The 23,385-nt window shown below is 42.7% G+C and overlaps 1 protein-coding gene across 1 annotated transcript in view; it reads left to right on the top strand.

The window, feature by feature from the left end:
- The window catches only part of LOC126482315 (UDP-glycosyltransferase UGT5-like), a 165,894-nt gene that overhangs the window by 103,874 nt on the left and 38,635 nt on the right, over positions 1–23,385 (top strand). The window contains exon 2 of the mRNA XM_050106354.1: positions 17,543–18,355. Within this exon, the coding sequence (XP_049962311.1) occupies positions 17,543–18,355 (813 nt within the window). The remainder of the gene's footprint in view (positions 1–17,542; positions 18,356–23,385) is intronic.

The following is a 23,385-nucleotide window of genomic DNA, read 5'->3' as shown; positions in this document are numbered from 1 at the left end:
TTATCGTTCCTTTTTTTACGACTCTCTCGACCGTCAGTACGGATTGTAGGTCTCTGCCCTGCTAGCCACTGGAGTTCGCTTTCATCCCCTCCTTCAACACCTTGATTTTTCACTCCCTGCAACCTTTCGAGTGGGCGAGAGCCACACGCCACATTGGCTCCAGGCTCAGGTTCGCGTTCACCTTGACCTCAGCTCGCTCCCAAAGGAGGTTATCCCCGGTTCGGTATACCACTCCCGTTTTGTCAAACTTCGTTCGAAGTTCATTAATATGACCTTCATTTATACAGATGGCTCTAAGACCAATGACGGGGTCGGGTGTTCTTCCATTGTCGGGGCACAAAGTTTCAAATACCAGCTCCATGGCCATTGTTCGGTCTTCACAGCTGAGCTCTTTGCCCTCTACCAGGCTGTTCTTTACATCTTCCGCCACCGACATTCTGCTTATGTCATATGCTCCGATTCCCTGAGCGCCATCCAGAGCCTCAGTGATCCGTATCCGGTTCACCCTTTCGTGCAACGGATCCTACGCTCTCTTCAGCAGCTGGTGAACGACGGTTCTCCGGTTAGCTTTATGTGGGTTCATGGCCATGTCGGTATCCCTGGGAACGAAGCTGCAGATGCCGCGGCCAAGGCTGCGGTCCTCCAGCATCGGACAGCTTCTTGTTGTCCCTTCGTCAGATTGTAGCAGGGTCATTTGTCGGCGCATTTTATCGCTGTGGCATGCCGATTGGGCTGCACTTACGGACAACAAGCTTCGGGCCTTGAAACCTGTCAGTGTATTTTCGCGCACCCACGAGAAACCAAGAGCTGGCTGTCGCCAATCACTGACAAGCCGGCTAGCCCACGAATAGCCTCTTTCCTACCTCATCCCTTTCGCCTTTCGCCATGACTAGCCTATTATATTCTAGCGCCAACATGGTTTCACAGATATGACTTACTGACAGCGATCATGTGCAATAAGCAGAAGCACCTTTACTCCGCCAAAACCACATGGGAATATGGTCACTTGGGGAACAGAGTCTGCGTAGTATCGTGGCTTACCCAGCCACAGAAGATACATATATAAAATTGTCCCTGTTGTTGTGGTCTTCAGTCCAGAGACTGGTTTCATGCAGCTCTCCATGCTACTGTCCTGTGCAAGCTTCATCATCTTGAAGTATCTACTGCAACCCACATCCTTCTGAATCTGCTTAGTGTATTCATCTCTTGATCTCCCTCTAAGATTTTTACCCTCCACGCTGCCCTCCAGTACTAAATTGGTGTTCCCTTGATGCCTCAGAACATGTCCTACCAAAAAATTATCAGCACTGAATTGAGGCAAATGAATCGATGGGGATGTGTGCAAATTGTTCAGATATGCTGAAACTGCATTGTAATAAATATGCATTGATGACTGAAAATTTTTGCCAAACCAGGACTTCAGACCTGATATCCTTCCCATCCTTGTCCTGAGCTCCTATTCCGTCGAGAATGACTCCATGGTTTTTTTTATTGTGTGCAAAAAGGGAAGGAGTAGCATGATACTTAGAATGAGATATAAGAATATCTAGCCCAAAGAAAACGAAACGAAGTGGCTGCGCTAATTAATCCATTGATGAGTCACAAATATACCCTGTTCTGCAGAAATTGCTGTAATAATATGAAACATCTAAGAAGAAACTAATGTTCACAGCTGCTGTCACCAAAACTAGACTTCAGACTCAACAAAGAAACTCAGTTATCCTGACAAGGCTATTCTGTTGTAAAAGATGCCAAATTAACCAAATGATTTTGCGTCAGTGACAAAACCTGCCAGCAGAACATTAGATCCTTACGAAAAAGAGTAGACTCGAAAAGTCTTGTAGTTAATTCAGAGGTTGTATAGATTGTGACAGTGTATCAGGAGTGAGCCTATTGTCGTTGAACTGTTGCACTCTAATACCTGATAACCTTAAAGTTAGAATATCGGAGTGTGTGCTGCTGTTATCTCTTTCGTGGCTGTAAACAATAACGGTGCTGTCCCTCCGGCATGGATATCAGTTTTCACAGTCGGACAATACTCAAGTACTTGCCATTATGCAGTATACAATCATGAGGAACAGTGTTTGCTGCTGTGTTGCTGAGAGCACTGCCGTCGCCATACGAATCGAATAATTCATTGTCACATGACTGGGACATTGTCAGCTGCCACAGGATGGACATTACATCACATCAGCACATTAGACTGCAGCCATATACTGAGTACCCGATGTAGTGGACAATCCGTCTTCAAGGCTGTTTAGACTCTGGACTTCCTACGAGCGTGCAAACACGTAAAAAGTATACTGTAAGTATCGTGAATTAGGGCAGATCGCCGCTGCGACAGTCAGCTGTCATGGGCAACAGTAAATCGTTGAAAGGGATCGAATTCATTGTTTTAGACTATAACATCTAATGGACAAACAATACTTAAGTCACTTACCAACTGAATGCTGGACAAGAGCAGTCATCGATCAGACATACCACCCGAAAGTGTTCCCTCCACTATGGGACGCAGTAACCACTTCTTCAAATCTCTTGGTACACACAGCCTAGCACCGACGCAAGTCCACCACCTTTGATTGCCTGAAGCATGGAAATGATTGATTGGGTTGATGAGTTGACACGTCCAATGTCAGGGAACTCATACAAGGGTCATTCAGTTAGTCATGCAACACATTTTTTTCTCGGGCAGCTTCGGTTGAAAAAAATGAGGAACTTGTTATGGAACATAAAACATTACCGCTCTAGCCCTATAGTCTAAGTATGTGGCGCTGTATGTAGCCTTCCAAATTCAACAAGGCCACGCAAACCTGTCGATCTCCCGTCAACGCAAGGTCTCACAAGTCTCCGCACCCGAGAGCGTCCACAAAACTTCATTGGACTGTTCTCCCTCATCCACCCTAAAGACCGTATCTCGCACTCTCAGACTTCCATCTGTTTCACCCAACGAAGGATGCACTCGGGGGAAGCATATGTGGATGATGGAGAGGTTATTGATGCAGCAATACATTGACTCCGACGTTGATCGTTAGTGGTACCACGTGGCCCTTCGAGTAACGTGGCGTAATGCCGTCGTGTTGAACGGAGATTACGATGAAAAATAGGGTTTTGTAGCCAAAAGAGGGAATAATATGGTGTATTGGAATCCTGAATAAAATAAACCTGCTTTCACAAAAAAATTCGTTGAACCTGCTTTCACGAAAAAATTCGTTGAACCTGCTTTCACGAAAAAATTCGTTGAACCTGCTTTCACGAAAAAATTCGTTGAACCTGCTTTCACGAAAAAATTCGTTGAACCTGCTTTCACGAAAAAATTCGTTGAACCTGCTTTCACGAAAAAATTCGTTGCATTACTTACGTAATGCTCCTGGTACACCGAAAACTACTCGAGGCTATGGGCCTATACGGGGAAAAGTTGAGGTAGATGAAGCTGTTGCTGCATCCAGCATGTTTGTGATATAAAGTGGAATCCCTAATCATCTATATAGTACTGTCTCTTACTAGTGAATAATACAGGAAACTATAGTACAGTGCAACTGTTACTGCGGAATACTTTTCTGATAACTACAACATTCTACAGACTTCCTCTAGGTGAGATGCCTGTCAGAAAAGAAGAAATGGTTAATATTTTGTGCATATTTCGGTGTAGAGGGCAGTTCGGAAAGTAACCACCGTAATAGTGTGGCACTACTATTTGCGTGCGAAGCGCCGTAATAGTCACATCTGCACGTTGTCTGATTCAGTAAACTTCCAGCTGTGGGAGTACTGTACGAATCTCGGTCTTTCGCATATTGGCTTGTTAAAACCTCAAAACACCAGCGCTGTAATAAAAAAGGTTTCAGCAGCAGACATTTATCGTCAGTTGTGTACTTTTATACGGTCCTAACGTTATAAGTGAAGGTATTATGAGGCAAAGGGTCAGATTTTTTTTTAAACTGGTGGAACAAATATTCATGATCAAGAGAGGAGTGGTAGACCTTCTGTTGCGAGTCTACATCTACATCTGTATTCTCCAAACCATCGTGAGGTGCGTGGCAAAGGATACATCCCATTGTACAAGTTACTAGGGTTTCTTCCAGCACCATTCACGTATGGAGCACGAGAAGAATGATTGAGTGCCTCTGTGCGTGCAGTAAGTATTCTTATCCTCAGTGTCCCTATGTGAGCGATATGTAGGGGGTTGTTGTATATCCCTAGAGAATCATTTAAAACCAGTTCCTGAAACTTCAATAGAATTCTCGGGATAGTTTGTCTTAAAGAGCCTGCCAGTTGAGTTCCTTCAGTATCTGTCACACTCCCACCTGCGACGGTCGACGGAATGGAATAAGAGTCGCTGTTGTGTTTCACACCGAAAATATCCTATCTTCCGTTTGCGCGCACGAACAATGCAGGTCCGCCGTCGGCAAAGGCGCGCAGGACTCTGTCCTGGAGCTTTGTGTCAGCTCCGCTTAAATACCATCGATCCGAAATTCCCGAAGCTACGTCACGTAACTGCTTTTCAGTGATCACCAATTCTTCGCATAACTTTTTACATAGAAGTGCAATCTTAATTCTGTTTGCACCATTATGTGCGCGCTTAACTTCTTATCAAAAACTTACTTTACACAAATTTGTAGCTGCAGTACTTTGCCCCGAATTAATGTTTCAATGTTTTGCAAATCTGTGCAGAGTGCGAAAATAGTGTTTGCCCATTTGTGCCACTAAATAGCATCACAGTTCTTTATAAGGCACCACTTTCCGTACTGATTTGAAGCACTCTCTGATGGACTGATCAGAATTTACGTAGATACAAAGATTAAACCAATATGGGCAAAACAAGCAAAAAATATTAATAAACGACAACATATCAGAATGATTACAAATATCACAAACTAATCGTGTTGAAATGTGTGTAACACCCGCTGTCATACACTACCTTGATGCTCGTGTATGTGTCTTGTATAATTTCTTTTAATTATTAACAAGAAATTAATAAAATTGGTATTTTATCAGTGAAAAATATAAATCGTATCGGTGTCCCGCCTCGTTTGTCTGAAACTCCTCTTTCATTTGTCATATCATACATTGTAGTACTAATTTGCATTTGCGTATAATTAACACAAACGTGGATGATAATGTATGGTTTGTGGGGGCGCTCAACCGCGCGGTCATCAGCGCCCGTACAAAGTCCCAATTTTTACTCAGTCCAATTTTTACAAAGTCCAGTCGAGCCACTGTCACAAGTGGTGGTGGTGGTGGTGAAGAAATGACAACACAAACACCCAGTCCTCAGGCAGAGAAAATCTCCAACCCGGCTGGGAATGGAAGCCAGGACTCCGTGATCCAGAGGTAGCAACAATAGGCACGAGATCACGAGCTCCGGACTGGATAAAGTATTGTCTTAAAGCGTGTGCTGGAACGGGAAAAGTGCTCGTGATGTCACTTAACCGCCAGCCGTTTGAAACTGACAGGTCCACGCGGAGCGATCGCTGATCACTCGCTCGCCGCAGTCTTCCTTCTCGTCTCGCCCGCTGTTTGGCTGAGCCGGCCTCACTGGTTGCCGTGTGGGCACACTTTAAGCGCAACCCGCGATCAAATTTCTCTCTTCAAATGACCGTCGTGTCACATGGATTAAACATGTGACGATTCGTACTGACCTCCTTCGTATACATTCACTATCCTTTAGGACTATCTGGCACGGTTCCACACATTCGAGCAATATTCTAGAACTGGTCACACGAGTGATTTGTAAGTAGTCCCTCTTTTAGACTGATTGCACTTCCCCAGTGTCCTACCAATAAACAGAAGTCTGCTACAATGAAGCTACCTGCTTTACCCACGACTGAACGTATGTGATCATTCGATTTCATATCCCTACAAAGTGTTCCACACAGGTATTTGTATGAGTTGGCAGATTCCAGCAGTGACTCATTCGTATTATAGTCACACAATACTACGTTTTTTCGTTTTGTGAAGTGCAAAATTCTAAGTTTCTGAACATTTAGAGCAAGTTGTCAATTTCTGCACACGTTGAAATCTTATCAAGATCTGACTGAATGTTTATGCAGCTTCTCTCAGATAGTGCTTCATTGTGGGTAGCTTAATTGTGGGTAGCTTAATTGTGGGTAGCTTAATTGTGGGTAGCTTAATTGTGGGTAGCTTAATTGTGGGTAGCTTAATTGTGGGTAGCTTAATTGTGGGTAGCTTAATTTTGGGTAGCTTAATTTTGGGTAGCTTAATTGTGGGTAGCTTAATTGTGGGTAGCTTAATTGTGGGTAGCTTAATTGTGGGTAGCTTAATTGTGGGTAGCTTAATTGTGGGTAGCTTAATTGTGGGTAGCTTAATTGTGGGTAGCTTAATTGTGGGTAGCTTAATTGTGGGTAGCTTAATTGTGGGTAGCTTAATTGTGGGTAGCTTAATTGTGGGTAGCTTAATTGTGGGTAGCTTAATTGTGGGTAGCTTAATTGTGGGTAGCTTAATTGTGGGTAGCTTAATTGTGGGTAGCTTAATTGTGGGTAGCTTAATTGTGGGTAGCTTAATTGTGGGTAGCTTAATTGTGGGTAGCTTAATTGTGGGTAGCTTAATTGTGGGTAGCTTAATTGTGGGTAGCTTAATTGTGGGTAGCTTAATTGTGGGTAGCTTCATTGTGGGTAGCTTCATTGTCTGCAAAAACCTGATTTTACTATTAATATTGTCTGCAAGTTCCTTAATATGCAACATGAACAGCAAGGATCCCAACACACTTCCCAGTCCCCCTAGGGGGTCCACAACTCTTTTGTGGATACGTGTGTAGTGAGTATGGGACCCCGAGCTAATGTGGCCCTCCTTCCTTTCCGGGCTGCATACCTTCCCTTTCCGCATCCTTCCCCGTCCCCCATCTTCGCCCCCCCCCCCCCCCACCTCTGGCTCTTTCCTTCCCCTTCTCCCCCTCTGGGAGTATGGTTTGTGCCTACGTCCGGAGACGGACACTCGAAACTGTTAAAAATTCCTTGCTTTCTACACTTGCAAGTCTTCGTCCTTCATCTGTCCTCTTTTCCTTCCCTCTTCTCTTTGCCCTTTTCTCCACTGCGGCGTTTGAGACCCCTCTTCTTTCCTTTCCCTTTCTCTTTTTTCCTCCCTGTGTGTGTCTGAAGGCCGACCCACGCACTTCCATGCGTAGGCGGTGATGGGGTAACGCGAAATTCCCCGCCCCGGGTAGACAGGTAGGACACGTACGTACCCCCTGGTAACGGGCAGGCCCAGGGACGGGTGATTACCCGAGCTGATACCTTCCGAAAGTGCCAATTGGTCCCTCCGTCCGTTTGTTGGAAGGTGTGACCTGAGGTGTGAACAATCACCTAAGGCGGGAGTGCCCTCAGAGAGGGCCCCCACAAGGGAGGAGCGCGCCATCGGAGACGCCGGTAATCATGGGGGATTCTTCCGCAATGGTTTCCTCACCTTCCACTATGTCTGCTCACAAGCGTAAGTTCACTGAGTCTCGGCCACAGACAGTTCTTCCATCGTTGCCACAGTTCCTTGTTGTTTCTCGGTCTGACGAAGGTCACGACTTCTCCACGGTCAACCCTTTCATTATTCAGAAAGGTGTCGACGCAATTGCAGGTCCTGTAAAGTCTTGTTCCAGATTATGGAATGGCACCCTGTTGTTTGAAAGAGTCAGTGCCCTCCAGGCACAAAAATTGCTGTGTACCTTACTACACACCTTCCCTGTCCGGGTGGAACCGCACCGTACCTTAAACTCCTCACGTGGAGTCGTTTATACACGCTCCCTCGATGGATTGTCTGACGAAGAAATTCAGCACTATCTGTCTGACCAGGACGTAACGGCTGTTCATAGGGTTATGAAAAGGCTTGACACGAACATCATGCCAACCCGCACCGTCTTCTTGACATTTGACAAAGTTCAACTCCCATCGAAAATCAAAGCAGGCTATGAGATAATTTCCGTTCGCCCTCATGTCCCAAACCCTACCCGTTGCTATCGGTGTCAGCGGTTCAATCACACCAGCCAGTCCTGTTCCAATCCGGCCAAATGTGTTACGTGTGGCAAGGATGCCCATGAGGGTGCTTGTCCACCTCCATCCCCTCGCTGCATCAACTGTATGGGTGACCACGCTGCTTCCTCTCGAGATTGCCCCGTTTTTAAGGACGAAAAGCTCATCCAGGAAATTAGGGTGAAGGAAAAGGTGTCGACCTTTGCTGCTCGAAAATTACTCGCCAGTCGACAGCCCACCATGCCTCAGACAGGAAAATACAGCACTGTCCTTGCTTCTCCTCGGCCAACAAAGGAGGCGGCCACGCAGTCTTGTGACCTCACCTTTAGTGACACGGTCGTCAGATCGGCCAGCGCAAAGATCGCCCGTTCAACCTCACCATTTTCGCCTGCCCACTCTCTGGCTCACCCTTCGTCGGGTTCTGCTAAATCTCGAGCCCGAAAGTCAGACACCACGGCTTCGAAAAAAGAGCATACTCGTGAAGAGTTTTTACGTACCGCAACTTCCCAACCATCGGTTCCTCCTTCATCTAAACATCATACTTCCAAGAAGGCTACAAAGAAACCCAGTTCCTCTCCTTCTCCACCACGGCGTGTCCCATCTACAGCACCACCTGGCGGAAATCGCACTCGGCCGTCTTCTGTGTCTCCGAGGCGCACTGCTGGCGGCCGATCAACCGGCCGATCGCTGGTGGTCGGAGCTGCTCCTGACCAACCTATGGATCAGGATCTTCTGCCTTCGGCTGAAAGCCATTCCATGCTGTCGGTCGCAAGCTCTGAGCAGTCGTTGAGTTGACAGCGACATTGATCACATTCCTCCATTTTCTGTTCACCCTATGTCCATTATCCACTGGAATATCCGCGGTATTCGAGCCAGTCGGGATGAATTGTCGATCCTCTTACGATCCTACTCGCTGGTCATCTTCTGTCTTCAGGAAACAAAGCTGCGTCCCCATGACTGCTTTGTTCTCCCTCATTTTCAGTCCATCCGATATCTCCCCCCTGTTGAAGGCACTCCAGCACATGGAGGACTCATGATTCTTCTCCATGAAACTCTCCATTATCACCCAATCCATTTAAACACTTCCTTCCAAGCTGTCGCCATCCGTCTTTCCCTTTCCGGATACACATTCTCTCTTTGTACTGTATACATTCCATCGCCACACCAATGGCACGAGCTGATCTCCTTCATCTTCTTGGTCAGCTTCCACCCCCATATTTGCTGGTTGGGGACTTCAATGCCCACCACCTGCTTTGGGGATCTCCACATCCTTGTCCACGTGGCTCACTATTGCTAGACGTCTTCCACCAAGTGGATCTAGTTTGCCTCAACACTGGGGTCCCTACACTTTTGTCTGCCTCCACGACAAATTTATCTCATTTGGATGTTGCGGTCGGTACTTTTCCGCTAGCTCGGCGCTTCGAATGGCTCGCCCTTGATGATACACACTCGAGTGACCACTTTCCATGTGTCCTTAGACTGCAGCCTCAACTGCCATACATGCGCCCGCGACGCTGGAAGTTTGCCCAAGCTGATTGGACACTTTTTTGTCTCTAGCGACATTCGATGACCATCACTTTCCCAGCGTCGACGATGAGGTCACACATATTACCGACGTTATTCTTACAGCTGCGGAACATTCAATACCACGCACCTCCGAATTGCCCCGGCGCCCCCCAGTTCCTTGGTGGAACGAGGCATGCCGTGATGCAATACGTGAGCGGCGACGTGCTCTCCGCGTTTTCCGCCATCATCCTACTTTGGCCAACGGTATCCGCTATAAGCAGTTCCGAGCGCGATGCCGTCGTGTCATCCGCGATAGCAAGAAGGCAAGCTGGAAATTCTTTATTAGCTCATTTAACACCTTCACCCCCTCCTCGGAAGTTTGGAGTCGGCTTCGACGGTTCTCAGGCGCGCCTAGTTTCTCCCCGGTCTCCGGGCTCACTGTCGCGCATGACACATTAGTGGACCCCGTCGCAATTTCTAACTCGTTGACTCACCACTTTGCTGAGATTTCGAGCTCTTCAAATTACCCGCCAGCGTTTCTCCCAAAGAAACGTGCAGCGGAAGTGCGACCTCTTGCTTTCTCCTCTCAAAATCGCGAAAGCTACAATACTGTTTTCTCCTTGCGGGAACTCCAACATGCACTCTCTTCTTCTCGCTCCTCCGCCCCAGGACGGGATGGTATCCACATCCAAATGTTGCTGCATTTATCATACCATAGTCTGCGTTACCTCCTTCGCCTTTGTAATCGAATTTGGACCGACAGTACTTTTCCCAGACGATGGTGGGAAGCTATTGTCGTTCCTGTTCCGAAACCTGGAAAGGACAAACATCTCCCCTCTAGCTATCGCCCCATTTCTCTCACGAGTAGTGTATGTAAGGTTTTGGAGCATATGGTGAATTGCCGTTTAGCTTGGTGGCTGGAGTCCTGCAGTCTTTTAACACCTGCCCAATGCGGATTCCGAAAGCATCGTTCTGCAGTTGACCATCTTGTTGCTCTCTCCACTTATATCATGAACAATTTTCTCCGGAAACGCCAAACAGTAGCAATATTTTTTTATCTGGAGAGAGCATACGATACCTGTTGGAGGACAGGCATCCTCCGCACACTGTTCTCTTGGGGCTTTCGAGGTCGGCTGCCCCTTTTTCTTCGTGAATTTATGGCAGAGCGCACATTTAGGGTGCGGGTGAACACTACTCTCTCCCGTCCTTTCTCCCAAGAAAACGGGGTACCCCAGGGCTCCATGCTGAGTGTTCTACTGTTTGCCATTGCCATCAATCCAATTATGGATTGTATCCTTCCTGATGATGTCTCGGGCTCCCTCTTTGTGGACGATTTTGCGATCTACTACAGCTCTCAACGGACCAGCCTTCTTGAACGACGTCTTCAAGGAAGTCTCGATCGCCTCCACTCTTGGAGCATCGAAACCGGCTTCCGTTTTTCTCCCAGTGAGACCGTTTGTGTTAATTTTTGGCGACGTAAGGAGTTTCTTCCGCCCTCCTTACATCTAGATCCTGTTAACCTTCCGTTTTCAAACGTCGCTTAATTCTTGGGTCTTATGTTTGACAGAAAACTGTGCTGGTCCTCCCACGTTTCCTATCTTTCGGCTCACTGTCTGTGATCCCTTAACACCCTCCGTGTCCTTAATGGTACCTCCTGGGGAGCGGACCGAGTGGTCCTTCTCCGCCTCTATCGCGCCTTAGTGCGCTCGAAATTGGACTATGGAAGCATAGTCTACTCCTCTGCTCGGCCGTCTATTCTTCGACGTCTCGACTCTATCCACCACCGTGGATTACGTTTAGTGTCTGGAGCATTTTACACCAGCCCTGTGGAAAGCCTTTATGCTGAGACTGCTGAAACTCCGCTGTCCAATCGGCGACCAGTCCTTCTGAGTCGTTATACTAGCCATCTGTCTTCCATGCCTGCTAATCCAGCCCATGACCCTTTTTTCGACGCCTCCTTTGATGTAGGGTATGCAGGCCGCCCCTCCTCCCTACTACCACCGGAAGTCCGCTTCCGTCAATTGCTCCATTCTCTTTCCTAAAACCTTCTTGACAACGTGGGGTACAGCACCGCCTTGGCTCCGTCCCCGGATCTGCCTGCTCCGTGACCTTTGTCGATTTCCCAAGGATGGTACCCCTTCACTTGTTTATCGTCGGGCAGTTGCTGCTCTATGTGCACAAATGACGGACGCCACATTTATTTACACCGACGGCTCGAAAACATCGTTAGGTGTAGGGAGTGCCTATATTGTTGGCGACACCCCAAATCACTTTCGGCTTCCCGACCAGTGTTCGGTTTATACTGCGGAGCTTTACGCTGTTCTCCAGGCTGTCCAGTACATCCGCCGCCATCAGCAGATACAGTATGTTATTTGCTCAGGTTCTCTCAGCTCTCTCCTCAGTCTCCAAGCTCTTTACCCTGTCCACCCTTTGGTCCACCGGATTCAGGACTGTCTGCGCTTGCTTCACATGGGGGGGGGGGGGGGGGGGGGCGGCGTTTCGGTGGCGTTCCGGTGGCGTTCCTCTGGCTCCCGGGACACGCTGGTATCTGTGGGAATGAGGCGGCCGATACAGCGGCCAAGGCTGCAGTCTCTCTTCTTCGGCCAGCTATTCATTAGATTCCCTTCACCGATGTACGGTGCGTTTTATGTCGTCAAGTTGTTCTTTTATGGTACGCACATTGGTCGACACTTCCCTATAATAAATTGCGGGATGTGAAAGCTCTTTCCTGTGCTTGGACCTCTTCCTCCCGAATGCGTCGTCGGGAGGAGGTAATTTTAACTAGACTCCGGACAGGGCACTGTCTTTTTAGCCATAGACATCTTTTAAGTGGCGATCCTCCCCCACTCTGTCCCCACTGCTCTCAGCTGTGGACGGTAAGACACGTTTTAATTGAGTGCCCCTATTTTAATCCGTTACGCTCCCGTCTACAGCTATCGCCTGATATATCGTAGATTTTGGCAGATGACACGCGCTCAGCCGACCGCATTCTCAAGTTTATTAGTGCCAGTGAAATGACGTCAGTCATTTGAAGCTTTTTTGGGGACAACCAACCGCTTTCTGTAGTGGATTTTTAAGCCTTCCTTCTGCTTTTAGTTTCTCCAATTTTATGACTTTCGTTCCCATTGCTGCTGGTTTTCAATTTCGGATTTTTACTGTTTCCTAAGTCACGGACCTGGCGCTAATGACCATAGCAGTTTTGCGCCCTAAAACAAAAAAAAACACTTCCCAGTGGTCACCTGAAGTTACTTCTGCATCTGATGATGACTCTCCATCCCAGATAACATGCTGTGTCCTCGCTACCAAAAAGGACTCAAGATATGGGGAGAGTGGTGAGGGGGGGGGGGGGGGGGGGGTGAGGATGACCTAGTAAGAGGCAATGTCACTTTGCATACTGATCTTCTGCTCAAATGAAAATTTCATAAAATGATCACCCTGTTCCTGTGACACGGCAGTTTTCTTGTGACGTGTTGAAGCATAGTTATTTCCATGGTTCTTTTGGACCTCTTCACCATACACAAACTTCACAATGGTACTTCTAAAGCACAATACACAATGCTGTGAAGTCTGCATGTGGTGAAGTCTGTAAAGAACCATGGAAATAATGATGCCTCAACACATCACAAGAAAACTATGTCATAAGAACAGAGTGAGTGATCGTTCTATAAAATTTTCATGTGAACGGATCATAAATACACATATTGAAGTCACCTCTCACTAGTTTATCCTCCTCTTCTCCACAGGATGATATCAGCCAGTTAAAGAAACTTTAATATCTGTATAAACATGTGTTAAATGCTTTTGTAATGTTAATTTAGCCTGATGATGAGGTATAATCCTAGAGACATGTTGCTAAATAAATAATTTAGTTGCGAACAAGTTCTGTGACTGGTAGGGGTATTTGGAAACTCTTCATAGCAAAATCATTATTTGCACAGTTTCTGAATTCTTAGTGTATAAAAAGAAATCTTTTATGTCAACCAATTCTGGGTTTTGTTTTGAAGATAAGTGAAACTCTCCTATCTCATTGTCCAGCTTTTCCCCAGTGTGTCGTTGAAGGATTTTGGAAAATATGTAATATGTGACTGCAAGGAGTGGTGTTCCTCTGTAGTTACTGGGGTCTTTCTTTTAAGTGGGTGGGTAACAGCTGAGGTTCAGTCATCTGAGTTTCTCAGTAGCCCATATGTATTGTATTTATATGGTTGTGTGTCTTTTCACTGACTAATTTCAGCATTTCAGTATCTTCCCTTAGATGCTTTGTGGTTGAGATTTACAACCTCTTTGACTTTCTCCTATGTGGGAGGAGGGAAGTGCTTGACGTTCAGTTACTGGGTTCCCTAATGAAGAGTCACTGAGTAGGTGCTATAGCATTTAAAAGCTTCTAGAAGTAGTCATCTAGAGTTTTTGTGCCATCACTGTCACTGACATATAGTGATCCATCTGCTCACTGGAGATGTAAAGTAGGATACAAAAAAGGGGTTGTTTATTGTTCGAGGCCCTTGCATTAGCATCTAGAGATGTTTCTTTGAAATTTCTCCTTTGCCTGCCGAATCAGTTGGTTGTTGTACTTCCTACTTGCCACTCTTCTATTGCTGGTTGTGATCTTCCTTTGTCTAATAAAGGCATGTACATTGCCTTCATTTTTATACTGGTTCCATTTGACCCATGCTAATAGTCTTTTTTTTACTTAATTACTGCAATGTTAGCAGAATAACTCAGAATTTTTAAGTAGTTGATATGGTAACTATACAAAAACTTAATGAATTTTTTTAAACGCACAAATTGTCTTTGAACACCTTGTTTAACAAATAAGTTTTTCACTTCCTATTTTCTTAACAAAAAAAGTAAAAACTACTGCTTATGTATTACTCTTTAACATTAAAATTTTCTGGACCATATATTTAATATCTGTAAGGTTTTGTTTACTAACTACAAAATGTAAGACATGTGGCCATAATTCCTCCTGTAACATCAGGCTATTTATCTGATGATACCTATTTGCGTACACAGTGTCTCAACATGATAGTTTTTATTCCCACCAGAATAACACAATAAAGGCAAATGAGTGAGTTTAAAGGGCATATGCCACCAATTTGGGCATTTCATCCCACTGACTTAACATAGAAGCACAAATCAATCATACCTTTGGTAGATGTAAGAAAATAACTCACAAAGCTGTACAATGCTCATTTGCAGACCTGTGGTTTCTCTAGATTCTATCTTGGTTTATTAGTTACTTGACTGTTGTGGCACATACACAACCTCCATTTTTCCATTAGCCTATCCATTCAATGTGGGTGTACACTTAGATTTACCCTACAAATCTCTATTGTCAGTTTCTGATTTTAGCCAGTTTTCAGTACCTAATATAATGTATATGAGCTCCACTGCTTTTTAGGACTGCTTCAAACTCTGGGACTTTCTGAAATTTGCTTTAGCATTTGATCTTTGGAATTTTAATTGTTTCATCTGTGGGGATAATTTGAGCCTTACACTGATACTTTGATCTCTCCTCCTGCTACCTTTATGTACAATGGATGGAGACTCATCCAAACTATAAAGAAAGAAAAAACCTTGTGCATACTCTACACACAGTTAGCTATGTAGGTAGCAGCCTCTGATTAGGGAGGGGCAAATTTTAAAAAATACAATTATTTAAAGGACACATTGACATTATTGAGACAAAGATACCAGCATTTTAATATATCAATATTTTTGGCCCATTCGTATGCAAGAGGTGTCTCAGGAGTGAAACACTTCTGATGTGTGACATTCACATTTCAGACAACAAGAAACTGTTTTCCATTAAATACCAATGCAGTAATGTGTGTGACTTTTGTGTTGGATGTACGTTACTTTTATGGTGCATCTATCTTTCATTGATCGATGCACTCATGGAATAAGGAGAGCACACATTCTGCCTTATATTTGGGAGCAGGGAGTAGAATTTCCACCATTTTCATACAGTGCTGCCACCAAACAAGTTCATCTTGCACCTTGTTTCCATTATTTGCAATGGTAAAAAGGACACATGAAAGTAATAAACTTCCATAATATGCATTACAGATACCTTCAGGTTGAAGTCTGGTGCTCATTTTCAGTACTGAATATGAAATTAAATTAAGCCATTTGTAAGACATTTACAGTTAGATTGCAAAGATTGGCAGTAGCAAGGAATCTGCAGATAAGAACTGCATAGTCTATGAATCAAGAAATGACAGGTAATAAAAAATATCACTTTTGATACTCAATATCAGTTAATTGATACATTGATAATCTAGATATTGACAAGATATATTGACACTATAATGAAAAAAATTTGACGTTTAGGTATATCAATATTTCTTCCCCATCGCTACTTCTGATGTGTAGGTCACTTCATCCTTAACACATTTAGGGGGACCCTAAAATAACACTATGGTGCAAGTCCAGGAAGTCACAGCAAAGCTCTACACAGAACCTTTGAAGTCTCTGGTTCAAGCCTTCTACATGGCTCAGAACCAGAACACCCCAATTATTTTTGGGAAGAGTGCTGCAGACGGCGAGCTTTGTTGAAACTCAGTGAGCAACGTTTGTCGTCTCGACCTTTTCTGGCAATCACTGGCATGATATGGCCTCTGATAAGATGACAATCTTTATTCATTGCAAAGTGTATCACAACTTGCAGTTGACTGTACCTTGTTCCCTGAGTGGGTGCCAGAACACCTTCGGTGAGTGGAATAAGGCCTCCAGAGTAACACACAGAATGCACAAGGTGACCTCATGCTGCTATTTCTGAGTTGTACCATTATTTGCCATACTTTTGAAGTGGTGATGATTACCATACCATTACCATTTTCTGTTCACCTTCCCTTGACAGAGGGCACAGCAGGTTTCTCAAAGGGTGAAGCATGTTTCACTGGTTAAAGTTCACTTTCAGTGGAAGCACTATGAAATTTGTTGGTTAGGGGATGGATGTAACACCTTGAGTTCCTTCATCTGGCCCCTCCCCTCCCCTTCCTCCCCATGCAGATGGCCTCCAAACCTACCGACATTTCTTTGAAGATATGATCTATCGTCTTTCTCCCCCTAGAACCAAATGCTTTTTTGAAAGTAGTAAATGATACTTTTGTCAGTTTTCTGGTTAACATTCTGTGGTAAACTATTAATTTTACTCACCAAGCAGGAAGAACAAGCACATAAAAGGAGCTTCACTTTCAGAGCTAGTGGCTCCTTCTGCCAGCAGAAGTCTTTTCTTCTCATTCTGTCCGGTAAGCCTCCCCTGACCTGCAGTTCTGGGTGACTTTTCTGAAATCTACCACTTTTCCTAAAGTTATACAGTCGTTTCCCTTTGCCGCTTCTCCTTCCCCTTCTGTTGGGAGGAGCCCCTTGCTCCAAAAGCTTGCATAAGTAAACCTTTTTGTATGTGTGTTTTCTGCCTCCACATAATTTTTTATCCATCCAATTACATTATATTGTCAAAAATTATTTTCATTGTTAAATTATTAATTTTAACTCACAAATCTGTTCATGCATGAACATTGCAGTGATATCCTCCCAGCTGTTTGTATGAAGTTTCCACAGCTCTGTTCAGAATCTTATCTGTTACCATATTTATCAGAAAGCAAGTTACATCTCTTGTAACCTCTGGCTCTGACCCTTTTAGTAATTCTGCTGTGTTAATCTTCACCACATGGTTTGTTTCTTTTTGGCCTTTTGGTGGCCTCATTAATTTCTATCTCTACTAGTGAGAAATAAAGATGTCCAGGTATTTCAGAAAATTCTAATTTAACTGTTGGAACTGGATTGTTTGTCAATTTTTTGATAGCATTTCTCAGTTTTCTTTCTTATTTAACCCTGTTCTGTCATAAATCTTCGAAACAAATACTTACTTGAAACAGATGCTTAGTGTTTTAAATGCTTACTTAAAAGATTATCAATGTTATTAAGCTTGTACAGTTTTTCAGTATAAAACTTTTATCTTACTTCAGTAAGATATGAAAGTTTTATTTTTAGAGTAATAATTTTGAGTGTATCGACATTAACTGAAAAAATTCTAAACTAGATGGATCTCTCATTTATTTCAGATGCAGATACTGTCGCTGCTTGTATTGTTAGCAGTGTCCATTGATGGCACAAATTCTGCACGTATCCTGGGTTTGTTCCCTTACCCTGGCAAAAGTCATTTTATCATGTTTGAAGCATTAATGAAAGGACTTGCATTTAGAGGACATGAAGTTATTGTGTACAGTCATTTCCCACAGAAAACACCCATACCAAACTACATAGACATCAGTCTGGTTGGGTCTGTTCCAACAGTAGTTGATGCAATTAAATTAGAAGATTCATTTGGCTCAGGTTTTTCAACAGTTTTCAAGCTGAAAGAAATGGCAATAACAAACTGTGAAAACGTTTTAGCATTTCCACCAGTACAAAAGCTTATAAACTCAAAGGAGAATTTTGATTTAATTTTCACAGAAGCATTTAATACAGATTGCATGTTACCATTCGTTTACAAATTTCAGGCACCGCACATTGCTCTCTGCTCACATATACCTATGCCTTGGCTTGGTGACCGTTTTGGAAATCCAGATAACCCTTCTTACATACCAAACCATTTTCTGCCCCACAGTGATCAGATGGACCTCCCTGAGCGTTTCAAGAATACAGTGTACTCTGAACTGCAGAAGTGGTACTATTACAGATACATGGAACAACCTACACATGCAATAGCTACTAAATACTTTGGGAAATCACTTCCACCTTTGCATGAAATTGCAAAAAATACTAGCCTCCTTATTATCAACACAAGTCCTGTCCTTAACCTTCCTAGGCCTCAGGTACCAGCTGTCATTGAAGTTGGAGGGATACATATCCGACCGGCCAAGAAATTGCCAAAGGTTAGTAGTGTTATGTTCTTCTGATTATTAGTAATCTAGTTTATTATAAAAACAACAAACTTAATGAACAGAGTGGCTTTTTTCTGTAGAACATTTGTAGTCTTCAATGCTAATCATATAATAAAGTTAATGTTCTTTTGTAGCACAAATTTGATGACACAGCAGCATTTTCTCAATGATATTTCAGAAAAGACAGTGCAGTTATATATCAGATAAACATTTTCTTTCACTAACAAATGGTTCATAAGGGTACACACGGAAACACATGAGTCTCAGTATTCAAAAATAATCAGCCACATCTGAAAGAACACTAATGTAATTGATCCTAAGTAAAGTAACTCTGAGCTTATCCCTTCTTTGCTGCTGATGATATAGTCTTAACATACACACACTTGACGTTGCACCAGATACCATGTTTAGCTGAGTACAAGATGACACTGAATATGACATTTCCCGAAAATTTTATTTTTAACATATTCTGACTAATCAAAACTATGAACCACGTATTGAAACAAAGAATCTGTCTATAAAAGTTAACATTGTACTTGTTCAAAACTTAAGACATTTACTATCCGTATCTTGATAATACAAGGAGAAATAAAATAAACAGGTGGCTTATCTTTATTTTTATCCCTACTTGCTATTTTGCTTTTTGTCATCTCTGGTATCAACATATGGGATGATACTTTCACCTGATGAATAAGAGGTGAGGGGAGAGGCAATATATTTCTGTTATGAGCACCAATGAAATTTATAATCTTAGTTCTTACAAATCTTGGGCTGTTTCTTCTGAATACATTGTAATTTTTAACATTTTGATTATGGTAGGATCTAAGATAGCTGTTTTTCCTGAATATATAATAAATTTTTCATCTAAACTGGCTGGATAATTTGACAATATTCCTTAGTCTCTTGTTTCCAAACATGTCATCTACTGACTGCTCTCTCATTAACTGCATAGAACCAGCAGCTGACACACTGCTTATGTTTTTGTCATTGTTCATAGTGAGCATTGACAACACTGCTGCACGAAACATGTAAGTACACAATTTGCCCCTACGTAGACTTTTAGTCTCTCTTGCAGAAATTATACTACTGTTAAGTATTTAACCAATTTTAAAGTCAATTCCATTCCATCTGTAAATGGATTCAGGCAAACTGATGTTTAAACATGGTAAATGTTAATGAAAATCAAAGTACACAAATACATTCTCATGGTTGGCAGAGTAATGAAATTTGCTGCCTGCTCACCAATATTTCCATGCCCCCCCCCCCCCCCTCTCCCTCACATTCGTCCTATTTCTCAGCCAAGCTGGTGTCACTGGTTCCCCTCCAAACCTTCAGAATTCCTCAAAATAAATCTGCATGTGACCTCACAAGCCAAAGCTACATCAGTAAATGTATGTTGACCACTGTAGTAATCTATTACACGATGTGAAAACGCTGACCTCGGCAATAACACTTTAACCTGCAAATGTACAGCCACCCCAAATTTTTTGAATGGTGAATTTGGGAGAAAACCACCTCCAATAATCAGGTAAATACTGTATTTTTTGTTTCTTGGGAAAATATCATTAGCATTGTTTAATTTAACTTGGGACTCATCTGGGTCAGTTTACTTTGTATGGGTTCTGATGCACCATTATAGTCATATAATCACTATACTTCGTCTGTTGTGATAAGTTTAAATACAGTGGTGTAGTGGAATGAGTAAAAAGCTTCAGCGAAGGCAAAATCCATATAAAATATGAACAGAAAAATTGCTGACTGATCAAGCAAACCACATTTGGCATAGTAGTGATCACTGTGTGTGGGCTCTGTGGCTGTTGCTAGTTCTTGCTTCCCAGGTTGCACCTCCTTGCCAGATGTTTTTTGTGTGGTCAACCAAAGCTCATTGAGTTGTCAGACATCTTCAACCAGTCTGTAGCTAACTACCTGTACTTCCTTCTTTCTGATTGTAATACTGTGTTTATTCATCACAGTATGATATTCCTAACTGTCTCCAAGACATTATTGTTACGTTTATATATGATTAAACACTTAAAGAAAACTCCATTGCTTATGAAAGGATGTCATGAACTCTTAGTGCAATGGTGTTGCTTCCTAATTCAAGGAATGTTAAAGCCAATTTATTAAGCAGCTGTTTAAATTATTAAACAGTCACTAATTGCTCTGACATAGATAATCATATTTCTCAAAATTGTCTGTGCAGAGTGCTGCTGTACTCACAGTATCAGAGCAGTAGTTTCCTGAGTAGAACACAAGTTCAATTTCTATTATCTACCAGATCTGTGGCAACTTGTTCATGGTGCATGTCACTGAAACTCAAATTGTTATAGGTACTCTAAGCTGGCTAAAACCAGAGATAGGTACAGGCAAACATTTTACCAAGAACCTAAGGGTGTTTACTAGGATACATTATCCTGTTGGTGGTGGGCAGGTTTGTATCAGTTAGAAGCAGTAAACTTATAGTAAAACTGAAGCAGACAGTAGTTGTGAATATGGGTTGAGGTTATACTTGACAACCAGAATAAATTAAAAGTTTATTCCATTTTCTGACAACACGATTCACATGATGTAATTGTTGAAAAGTTCAAGGAAAATTTGAGTCTCATTTAGAAAATGTACCCCAATCATACAATTTATTGTTGCTGGTAACTTCAGTCTACCCTTGACATGTTCATAACAATAAATGTTCAAATCCAGGGGTAGGCATAAAACATTGTCCAAAATCGTAATAAATGATTTCTCTGAAAATTATTTTGAGCAATTAGTTCAGGACCCACACATAATGTAACAAGTTGATAACTTAGTTGACCTCTTAGCAACAAGTAGTCTGAATATATAGGGAGCATCTTGCAGATTCTGGCATTAGTGCCCACAAAGTCATTGTAGTGAGACTGAGGACCACTATATCTGTTTTTAAAAAAAGCAAAAGAAATTTGCTTGATGCATTCCTAAGTGTATTGATAAGGGTTGCAGACTGCTATGTAGTCACCCTAGGATTGCAGGACCACTGCCTGGCCATCAAGGTGTTCAATAATTATGACTTCATGAAATGGGTAATGCCAGGTCTTGGTGGGGACCATGAAAGCAGAAGTTAAACAGCTGTTACTGACAGTGCATTCTATACAGCAAAGTCAACCAGAGCCATGAACTGCTGAGGCACTGGCATCAGTTAACTGCAGTGCTGGAAGCAGCAGGCAGCCTTGTTGAGGCAGGTGATGTCAACACAGCCCCACAGCATATGGGCAGCCAGCAATGTGTGCCAATAGCAGCCCAGGAAATGGCTAGCAAGTTCGGCAGAAAATTCAAAGATTCTGGTGGTATGTAAAGTACACAAGTGACAATACACTGCCAATAGCTTCATTGATTGATGGCAGTGGTAATGTTACTGGTGGCAGTACCACTGAAACTGAGTTACTAAAGTTTTCTAAAACTACTTCATCAAAGATGATGCAGCAAATATTCCAGAATTCAAATCTATAACAACTGCTAGTACGAGTAGATACCCTCAGTCTAGCAAAGCAGCTCAAATCACTTGATAAAGGGGAGTCTTGTATACCAGTTAGGTTCCTTTTGGAGTATGTTGATGTAATAGCGCTGTATTTAGCAGTCAGATACAACCACTTGACAAAAGATCCATACCTAAGGGCTGGAAAGTTGAACTGTTCATACCAATATATGAGAAAGGTAACAGAAGTAATCCACTGAATTACAGACCCATATCATTATCAATTTGCTGTAGGATTTGGAACATTTTCTTTGTTTGAATATTATTATATATTGTAAATGATTTATTGACTCCTAGCCAGCATGGATTCAGAAAATATTCTTCTGAAACACAACTTGCTGATTTATTCACACGAAGTAATGAGACATCAGCTCTCAAGTTGATTCTATATCTATAGATTTAAAAAAGGCTTTCAGCACCTTTGCTAACAAGCAGCTTCTACTCAAACTGCTTACCCACAGTGCTGTCTGTTGTGCAACTGGGTTCATGATTTCAAATCAAAAAGGCACAGTTCATAGTAACTGATGTGAAATAGATTGAAACAGAAATGATATATGGCATTTCCCAAGGAAAGCTCTCTTAGACAGTTTGCAGAGGATGTTATCATAAACTGTCAGCTTATTTTGTATTTCAGAAACTAGCAGTGTGCCTCATTGATTGATAAGCAAGTTGGGGTAGCAATGATTGAAACAAAGGTTCTTTTTGCTGTGGGAAGATCTTTTCATGAAATTTTAATCACCAGCTTTCTCCTCCAAATGTGAAAATATTTCACTGGCTACCACCAATATAGGGAAAAAATGATTATCATAATAAAAGAAGAGAAATTGGAGCTCACATGGCAAACTGAAGTGTCAGCTGTTCCCACATTTTATTAGAGCGTGGAACAGTAGATGAACAGTCTGAAAGTGTTTTGATAAACCCTCTGCAAATGCTCAGGTGTGCGTTGCAGGGTAGTACCTAGATGTAGAAATCTATGCCATACAAATGACTGACTGGCTACATCAATTTATTAAGTACTGCAACATCTACCTCAGTCATTTAGTACAGCAATTTTACCAAAGAAATGTTAATCATATTCTGAGTGTAACATTAAGTACTAAGATTTGAAAAAAAATTTTACGTTGAAAAATTAATGATGATTCATTAATCACCACTTGTTTAAAATGTGGTATGCACTTTATGGGTGCAATACTGTGGGATGTATCCTTAGTTAAATTCTGTGTTTCTAGAGTTGCATTAAGCATGAATGTTCTATGAGCAGTGTTAATGGCAACAACTATACATGGCGTGCCTGCTCACAATTTTGCAAAGGCAAAATCAAAATGGATAACACTTGGGCAGTCTCTAAAGGTCATTTATGTTCCTGTTGTGTTCAAATTACTTTTCAGAAGTCTCATTCAGATAGTACTGAGGGCATCATACAGAGATTATAAAATGAACAACAAAACAGCAAGGTTTTGACATGGGGCATAAGAAGCTTCGGAATAGTCTACAATACAATTGATTTGTATTATAA

The sequence above is a fragment of the Schistocerca serialis genome, chromosome 5 (assembly GCF_023864345.2).
Source record: "Schistocerca serialis cubense isolate TAMUIC-IGC-003099 chromosome 5, iqSchSeri2.2, whole genome shotgun sequence".
NCBI classification, from domain to species: domain Eukaryota; kingdom Metazoa; phylum Arthropoda; class Insecta; order Orthoptera; family Acrididae; genus Schistocerca; species Schistocerca serialis.
The sequence above is the reverse complement of the archived record's forward strand: the minus strand, read 5'-3'. Positions and strand labels throughout refer to the sequence as shown.